At 44.1% G+C, this 9,576-nt stretch overlaps 1 protein-coding gene across 2 annotated transcripts; it reads left to right on the forward strand.

Annotated features, from left to right (window-relative positions):
- The first annotated feature begins 1,140 nt into the window (after positions 1-1,140).
- Positions 1,141-8,521, forward strand: si:ch211-14k19.8 (mucin-2). 2 transcript variants are annotated; one of them, XM_068321345.1, is made up of 10 exons: positions 1,147-1,515; positions 2,303-4,090; positions 4,713-4,801; positions 4,902-4,960; positions 5,133-5,296; positions 5,539-5,704; positions 5,794-5,985; positions 6,397-6,618; positions 7,911-8,070; positions 8,184-8,521. In XM_068321345.1, the coding sequence occupies exons 1-10, from the start codon at positions 1,473-1,475 to the stop codon at positions 8,256-8,258; spliced, it is 2,958 nt and encodes a 985-aa protein (XP_068177446.1). In that variant the 5' UTR covers positions 1,147-1,472; the 3' UTR covers positions 8,259-8,521. The 2 variants fall into 2 exon arrangements, with proteins under 2 accessions (XP_068177447.1, XP_068177446.1); XM_068321346.1 differs by lacking the exons at positions 7,911-8,070; positions 8,184-8,521 and adding an exon at positions 6,960-7,902 and having other exon boundaries at positions 1,141-1,515.
- The last annotated feature ends 1,055 nt before the right edge of the window (positions 8,522-9,576 follow it).

Consider the following 9,576-nt stretch of genomic DNA (forward strand, 5'->3'; position numbering starts at 1 on the left):
TGGCTTTGTCATTAAATTGGTTCGGTGCGGTTTATTTCCTGCATCTGTGTTCAAAACTGTCATTAAAGGTACATTTTTGTGTCATCTTATACCAATGAATAAAATAAAGCCTCTCCGGAGCAATTTTTATGCTTTTGATAATGGAGTGCATAAAATTACAGCAACATATTAATGATCAAAATATGGACTCATAGCCAATACTTTGACTTTCTTCATTTTTTCCTTTTGAATGACGACATAAACACCTATCCAGCTACACACAGAGGTCCCTCTTAGCCAATGGGATGCCAGGATACTAGGTAAGATCCAATGGCAGAGCAGCTATAAGAATGTTGCGTTCAGGAACCTTTGGGAGCTGCGAGTAGCAGCCCATACTGTATTTTTGCCTTTCGTTACTGGAAATTTCTTTCGTCACTAGAGGCAATATTTTCATGTTGAGGCGTTTCGTAAGTAGAAAATTTCGTATATAAAGACATTCGTAGGTAGGTCGGGAGATATTATTATTATTATTATAATTACACTTTTACATTTGATAAACCTTTGGTATAAATATGACCTAAATCATCCAGTATTTCTCACACTGCCAATCTTAGCCAAAAGGCCGATAAGGCCTACATGTTGCTAGATGCTACTAAGCTAACAACTACTAGACTAATAGCTAATGCCCATTGTGGAGCACAGCTAGCTTGTTTAGCTAGGTGAGGCATGGCATAATTAAATAAGGCTTTCTTATTTTACTGCAAACGTGGATTAAAATTTGACCTACAAAACCACAAACATCACTTTAAATGTAAATTAAATTAAAATTTAAGGTAAAAAAAAATTGCTTGTAAATATAAATTGGAAATGGCAATCCCCATCCGTCTTCTAACATTCTTAGTTTCATAAATTTGAAGGAATTGTATTCGTAAAAAATATGACATTTATAATATAATACAGATAATAAACGCGTTTTAAAGAAAACCACAAGTGTTTCACATTTTTATGGACATGTTAATTCTTTATGGTTCTTGCTCCCTGTTGTCAAGGTTTCCTGTGCGGCGTTTACGCACTCTGTAAAAACCAGCTCCCGCTGTGACCGCTGGATTCCTTCCTCTCATCTTTGGGAATGCCAATTTATTTTTATTTTTTTCCAAACGAAACCGCCTGGAGACGGTGTGATCCTCTCCCCCACCACCTCCCCGTCCACACCGGACACGCTGTCTTGACACACGTGGATCTCATTTGCGGGACTGTGTGGCGTTAAAGCCTTGACAGCACCGCAGTTTCCGTAGAGGAAATGATGGAGAATGAAAGTTTCTGACGCCTCTCAGTTGTTGTTTTTTTCCCCGGGACTATTAGCAGTAGAACTGGAGATCATTGTGCGTTTTTCGTGTTTTGCTCATCTTCATCTTAACGCGTTGATACCGTGAAGATGAAAAAACCTGCATGGATTTTGGATTCATAGGGTCTGAAATGTCTCAGGATTGGAAATGCAGCTCCACGCATGTTTGTTGCTTTTTATTTTCACAACAGGTAAGGAAATCTGTCCGGTCCTGGCCTCCTTTTATTATCACTAATAATAAACAGCCTTTAAATGGGAGCTAAAACTCTTTCCTTTTTATCATCGTCTACTGCTGTTACATGAAGTCAAACAATGTAGTTTGTGGTGGAACGAGACTAATCTGAAGGTAATGACCCAATAACATCAGGATGCCAGAGTAGGGAGTGTTTTTATCCACGGAAACGACACAAAATAAATCGGTATAAAATTCAAAATAAAAAGATACAACTACTTACTGTGTTTAAAATTTATTTATAAGCCAAAATGGACAGTTTGTACAGTTTGTGGCAGCTTCATTGCCTCACGCGAAACCCATCAGATGATTAAAAGTCTAATAATAAAGGTGGACACTAGGGAGAATTTCCAATTGAACTTTTTTAAGTGATTATTTTGGCCTTTTTGCATCATTAGTGTAAAATGACTTGAAACTGGAAATCAGTTCGCTCCTGTAATGCAGTTCATCTGTCCTGTTATGCTGACAGACCCTCACTCAATTATCCTGCTTATTGAGTTAGTATGTTTGTGTTCACTCCCCGATCACAAGTTTGATCTGATTATTATAATTTTTTGTGTCAGTGAAGGCATGTAAAGTGCTTTTTGTTAACAGTGGCAGAAGAATATCATAGTGTAGCCGTGGAAACCTGTTGAGAAATCCAATTCCTTATCTAGACTGAGAGACCGAGATATTTGTGTGGCGATTTCCATTCTGTCCTTTCTCACCCCGTCTCTTTCTGTTTCTGTTTGTTCCTCGTCTTCCAGTCCAGGAAAATGAGAGTACCCCGTCAGATTGGGAGTCCACGACACATCCGGGCCGAGACCTTTTACGTTCGTCTCAGACAGGAACCAGCTTCTCAAGAACCGCATCCATTGGTCAGGACGTGGTGAGAAGGACGAAAAGCGGCAGCCGAGGTCCGGAGGAGTGGACTTCTGGGACCCGGTTTATGTCTAGTCCCTCCTCTCAGGACCAGGGGCTGCTGCACCCCACGTCACCCCGTCAGGGACTCTCCACGGCTGGGAATGCCGATAGGGAAACTATCTCTTTTCCTGAGGAAGGGCCGAACAATCAAACGGAAACATCTGGAGCTGCTCACCTCGCCGACGGTCCTGTGTCTGCTAGAGAGAGAACACACCCTTATTTTCAGCTAACGTCCACCGCGCACACACAGTTTGACACATCGCACTCAGCAAACACAGAAACAAACACACACACTGAGATCCCACAAACCCAGATGGGCTCAAAACACACAACAGCCAGCGGCACAGAAATGCATGAATATACCAACGCTCAGACCCCTGAAATATCTGCAACAACGCGAGCTTACCCAACCGTGTCCCGCTCCAGTGTCCCAAACTTCACCCCTTCTAAACCAGAACTGCCTCCCTGGACGACACTGGAGAGTCTCACCATGGCTAGCCCACCCGTTGGGGCCGTCAGTGGGTCACCTGGAGACACGTTACCCCACTCCTGGAGAAACCAGAGAGGCACAGACCAACTGGACGCCAACACGACCTCTGCTGTCACTTCCGACCTTTTAAAGTCGCCGACCGAACCCCAACAGAGCGACTTGAGTACCCCACGCACCGACACCGAACCCACTCCGTCATCACTTTCACAGGAACCCAACGAGATCCATCCATCCTCCACCTACATCACAGCGTCTGACGCTGACACTGCCACGCCAAACATTCACCAGACTGACTCACGGACGTCCGCCGCGTCAGATGGTATCGGTCACACCTTTGCGATGGTGTCCGATGATGAACCTCTGAACACAGAGAGGCTTCAGTCTCTCTCGTCTTCCCCAATAACTCAAACCAAATTTCCCCAGAGCGCGGTACCTTCCCCTCTCACATCCACGTCAGACGAGACGACTACCAACGCCATCCCGTCGTTGCCTGGCAGCCAAGGCGTCTCTGATCGGACTGTGACGGGTTCTTCTACACCAACGTCACGGATGTTGGGCGACATGGTCCAGAACTCGGCTTCACCTACAGGACTCACTGCTGACACTGAACCTCACACACGACATCCGACTTTGACACTCTTATATGACCACTCACACTCAAATCCACTGACTCCCACTCCGCATTTGTCATCCAGCACATCCGTAAACGTATCTACATCTTCTCACACACTCCAGACACACATGGGTACCACACACCGCACCCGATCGTCATCGCCGTCGCCCCCCGTGACCTCCGAACCTGCCATCCACGCACCACTCATCGACCACACCACCACGCTCACTCCCACACAGACGCCAACCATCAAGTCTACAACGTCACACACAACTCTTGCAACGTTAGATCATCCAGACACACAAAGAGACACCGGTCTGGAAGGAGTGGAGAAAGACCAGGAGATTTTGAATCACAGCAACCCAACCACATCAACTCCTACTGCTGGACCCACAAGCCGGACAAGACCCCATCCCGTTCAGGAGAACCCAACAGCAGTCACGCCTCCTGCACCGGCCTGGAGCGCCACAGCTACTCCAATGCCGCCCAAGGTCTACGTGGTGCCAGATGAGCCTGCGGCCATCAGAGGTGTGTTTGTGTGAAGTTGCCTCCACCTGCGAGGAGGTGTTATTGTTTTCCTTGTTAGTCTGGATTACCCAGAAGCACATATGACGGGGAAGAAACAGTTAGGTTTTGGAGAGGATGCAGATAAACGGGCAAATGAAGGCTTATTTTACTTTGATATTTAACAAAAAGAGCTTTTTTTAACCTATTTTCATCAATTGCACAAAAATGTCTTTTAGAACAAACACCCCTTCTAATAAATCTTTTTTTTAAATATATATTTTGTAATCAGAAACAAGCAAGACAAACTGATACAACGCTCATTGATTCATACCAAGTAAATTAAATTAAAATAAAAACAAAAAATAAGAATCAAATCAGTCAAAACGGAACAAAAAGCCAAAGCATGTACATAAAAATCAGTAATTGACACAAAGTGTAACCCAAGTCATTGTTTGATTTGCAAATATAACCCAAGTAAAATAAAAATAAGATTATTAAAAAAAGAATAAAAAATTAATGTTCTAAATAAAAACAATTGTTACATCATCATCTGACTTTCTCTTTCCTTCTTTTGCGTTTTGCTGTTAAAGCCTTTTTGTTCATGAGTTTTGTTGTAACTGAGTCCTTTTCTCGTTCTGTCCAGTGGAGTCCATCGATCTGTTGCTGCAGATCGTCGTTGAAGACTCCACATCTGCTTCAGCTTCAGGCCTGGAGGAAGATGCTGCTGCTTGGGTGAGGGCTTATATGAAGACACGCAGACACAAACATGGTAATGAACATGTTATTACAATTGATTTAGTAACTGCTGTTGTCATTTTCTTATATATTTCAGCTGGAACCAAACCTCCAGAGAGCGCCGGGGTTCGACAGGCTGCTGGGAGTCTGGAGCAGGTGAGGGTCTACAGAAAGAGATATCGAGGAGCCGTAGAGCTGTTATTTGACATTAAATCATAAACTAGTTTGGTAATTTACTATGTTTTTATAAATTAATTTGTGATCAAATCCGTCCTGACATTCCTGTAACTCAGCCATCCCATCATTCACTGCCCTGCTGTTCTTCCAGTGGCCACGCCGTGCAGACGCTGGTTCGGTTTCAAACCAGCGGTGCCCTGCGGTGGATCGGCTCCAGCGGACCCGCCTCACTGCTGGAAAGAACGGGATTGGCTCAAGCTCTGCGGGAGGGGAGGAGCTTGAAATCGTCCGTAATCACCAACATCACGCTCGGAGGTAGGTTTGAGAATTTACAGAAATAAATGCAGCACGCTATGTGTGCTCAGCGGTTTGTTGTTAGAAGGGGAATTCCAGTCTTAACTTAATAACTAAATTGACCCAGTTAAAGGCAGACTGGAGTGAACACAACTCTGGTAGACTGTAATCTGATTCATGTGCCCTCATCACTATTAAATCTATCACTGTAGTCATCCTGCTGCTCTGGTCTAGTTTTGTCCTTGAACATCTCATCCTTCCAGGCCTGCAGGGTGAAGTGTGTGACTGGTTGCTGCAGTGTCAACCTGGCTACAGGTGTGTGTCCCGACCTGGAGCATCAAACTACAGCTGCTCCTCCATCTGCCACTTTGACCACTGCCACCACCACGGGATCTGCACACACCACCCGGGTCAGTTCCCAGTTTGCCGGTAAGAACCCACAAAGGAACCCGTTTTCTGTCATTAAGTAGTTTTTTAGGTGTCATGCATCAACCTGTTGGTCTGTGTGTGTGTGCTAGCTGCCTTGTAGGACAAGACTTCTGGTTCATGGGTCAGAGGTGTGACACCAGGATGACTCACGCGCGCCTGGTGGGAAGTTGCCTCGCCATCTTACTCATCATGGTGACTCTGATCGGCGTTCTGGCGTTTGTGGCGGTGCGACGCTATCGTGCCGTTCTGATCCAGGCCAAAGTGGATCAGACTCGGAGCAGGTAGGCACCCACTCAGTGTTCAGTGAGATCATGGCTGCAATTACAGTCGTGACCACTGGGTGGCGCATAGTCAAGTAGATCTTCACCCACTGAGGTAAAAGCTGTGATGTGGACTCACACACTGGATGTGCAAATAACCATTCAGTGCAATAAATAAATAAGAAACTGTGAACTGAACTGTGTTGCACCACGTTAATCTGGTCTTTGCTGGAATGTTTTATTAAAGTAGAGTTAGATATATTGTAACAAAAGCTTCTTTATATTCCTCAATTTTTTTTTTGCAGCATACTCGGATGAAATGAAACAAATACAACAAACGTTGCTCATCCCGTGTGTGTTGTGTGTGTGTGTGTGTGTGTGTGTGTGTGTGTGTGTGTGTATGTGTACGTGCATGCATGTGTGTGCGCGAAGCTATCGCAGGTTCAACCATTTCGACGAGCTGTCGGGACGTTTCTGGTTGCGTTCGTGGGCGGGGTCGGCAGATTCGCTCGACAACCCCGCCTTCACACGCTCCGACGAGTTACTGCACCTGCGGACGCTTGACCGCCCCTGCTGTTACCATGACGACACGCTGTCGCTGCCCTCCACTTGCCCCAGTCATGGAGCCCGCATCAATACGATCTACCTGCACAGGTGAATGCGTGCATCCGAAACGCATATTATAATATGGATGCAATATCCGCAGCGTTAAATCGACTCCCGTTCAAGAAGCATCAATTATAGACAGACGCAAAATCACTGTCCCCTTGTGTGTTAGATTTATTGGCTAAACATGCTATGCATCAGCTGTTTGAAAAAAAACGGATGAATCCGAACGATTTCAATCGATCAGCGCAACAGTTTTGGAGTTTCTTTCCACATTAACACAAAAAACTGCTTTTAAAGATTCAGCCTCCCACATTAGAGTGCAAGTCAGATGTTGGTGAAACGCTCTGCAAACCTTCACAGATTTACTTTTTTTTTTTTTTGCTAAGGCCTACATTTGCATAAAGTCCATGCCTGAGGTCCAGTTCTGACCCAAAATGCAACAAAAGCTGAATTTAGTCTTCTCGGATCCACCAGGATGAGACCCTGATCGTTCAGGGTTCTGCTCTGTGGAGCCAGGTATCTAACTTTGTACTTGTGGCGTTTGTGGCTCAGCAATTCATCCGGAGGAGGAAGAATGATTTGCTTCTCGGGCCACTAAATAAATCAGAGGAGAAAACGTCAGAGGAAGATGAATCATCCATCTGTAGGTCTACATCAGAACTTCTAAAAGTTCTGCAGACTTGGCTCAAACCTGCCGTCTGTGGGCAACAGAGCAATTTGGAATCAACCTTGAGAAGCACTGAAGTTGCTGGGAAACCTGTCAGCAAACAAAGTTGCTTATGTACACATCCAGCGCTGATATTACATTTCAAAGACACTGAGAACACTGGTTTTATTCTGACCTCATGTTTCTGGCCGAGAGATGTTCATTCTCCTGACGCTTCTATAAATACTCCGAGAACATCTATGGAAAATATTTGACTCTGTTGCGTCTAATTGCTTCACTGTGTTCATCCTGCAGGAACTGAGATGTATTGATATCTGAAAAGTGTTTTAAAAAAAAAAGACCTGTGTAGCTGAGTTAATATATATTATTATTATCACTCTATTATTACTGATTTAGTAATGATTGATTTTTAAATTTAAGAGCACAATCAAGACCATTTAGTGACATTAAACATCATGTGTGGAAGAAATGCGTAAAAACAATTTTAAATAAAGTGAATATTTAAATAAATTGTAAATATATAATATAATTCAAGATCAATTAATGGAGTACATTCCTAACCTTTACTTTTGGTTATTTTTTGTCCATATCTGTTTTAACAATCTATAAATGCATGCTTGTAAGTATGTGTGGATTTGTTAATGCCCCTTGGACCTTCTGCCCCCTGCAGCTCTCAGTACGGGTGGAGGGGGAGTGAGGTGAGCATGGGGGACGGCGTGCTGGACTCGGGTAAGGCCAGCGACCTGTCTGTCTGCAGCTGGCCTGTGGAACCCATTCACTGGACTCCCTTCCCACTCCTGCAGCAGCTGGCCTCCCACAGGACTCCCCCGGTGAGTGTTCACATTTAATTAAAAGCGATCCTCAGGCTTTAGCGGAGGAACACGCCCTACTTCCCTATCTTCTAATAAATTCTTTGCTCTGTTGTTTCCCTTTTTGACACCAGGTGAGGATGTCACGACCACGCTCCTACTGCGAAGGCATGGAGCTGGTCGACCTGGGGAGGAGCTGGACGGCTTGACATCAGAGATGAAGATGACTCAAATCTGGAATCAGGACTTAGTTTGTGCCGACTTTCTTTTTAATGACTGGTGTAACAGAACGTGTAAATGTGTATATAAGTGTAAATTTTCTGTCCCATTTAAATTTCACCCTGTTTCTATATGGTCATTTTGATCAGATGTAAGATACACTGTAAAAACTGAAATATAAAGAGGCTGTAAATGTGTGTGACACATGGCCTTATATAATGATCTAATAAATCCAAAGATTGCATGGAACAAAAATGAATACAGCATGTTTTAATGAGTTATTACTTAGTTATACTTAACACACATATATTGCATTTCTAATGTGTGGTCCTGTGTGCAAATCTATTGTAAGATGCATTGTTAAAAACCCCCAAAGGGCTTCTCTGCTGCTGGGCCCCCTATTCTGGCCTTTGTTCATGTTCTATGGTGCAAGCTTGGCCACATTTGTTCTAAGAATGTTTAACAGACAATAGATTACCTGGGAGGCTTCATGGGGTAGTGAACACACACACACACACACAAACCAGCTGATTCTATTCAAATGGAATGCTACAGGGACACACTGGCAATATAGGCACATATAAACCTTATATCGCAGTCCTATAATGGGCCAAAACCTTGGAATGTGAATAGGGAATGATTGATTTGAAGAGGGAATAAAGAAAGAGAGTGCCTGTGCATTAAAGGGAGAGAAATCCAGAGATAGAGGGATGAGTGAAAAGTGGACAGAAGCTGCATGGTAGCTTCTTCCATTTACGGTCTTCATCAGAGCTCAGAGCCAAGCCGGTGGATATGACCACTGCGGGGAGTGTGCATGCGTGTTGTAAAGAATGCATGAGTCATGCGTGCCAACGTGAGAAGGTATGAATTTGAAAGGAAGAGAATTTAAAAATGCATGTTGAGCAGGAGTTGGTATAAAGTTTTTTTTTTCCCCAAATGTTTCTGTTTTCTCCCTTTTTAAAAATCTGTTTGGTGCTGATGATGATGCATTAGTCGAGTGACAAACCTAAAGCAGGCTTCTCACACACATCTACAGCCTTTAAAAGGGAGATTCATTCATTTCCTCAGACTGGTCACATGACCAGTGGGGCGCATTCTTCTGCCCATGTGACTTGTGGCCAATATCTCCTTATATGGACGTCATCCAAAGGAACCCTTAAAGGGATGATGTCCTGCCCTCTCATTACTCGGTGTGTGTGTGTGTGTGTGTGTGTGTGTGTGTGTGTGTGTGTGTGTGTGTGTGTGATGCATTCAGTGTCTATCTAGAGCTGGATTATACCCGTCTGAAAAGCAAATTCCCTGAGTGTC

The sequence above is a fragment of the Antennarius striatus genome, chromosome 8, assembly GCF_040054535.1.
Source record: "Antennarius striatus isolate MH-2024 chromosome 8, ASM4005453v1, whole genome shotgun sequence".
Lineage (NCBI taxonomy): Eukaryota > Metazoa > Chordata > Actinopteri > Lophiiformes > Antennariidae > Antennarius > Antennarius striatus.

Coding starts and splice junctions, on each gene's coding strand:
- si:ch211-14k19.8 (XM_068321345.1), top strand. CDS start 1,473: ATGCAGCTCCACGCATGTTTGTTGCTTTTTATTTTCACAACAG. Junction 4,961..5,132: donor CTGCTGGGAGTCTGGAGCAG/GTGAGGGTCTAC, acceptor CTGTTCTTCCAG/TGGCCACGCCGTGCAGACGC. Junction 5,297..5,538: donor CACCAACATCACGCTCGGAG/GTAGGTTTGAGA, acceptor TCATCCTTCCAG/GCCTGCAGGGTGAAGTGTGT.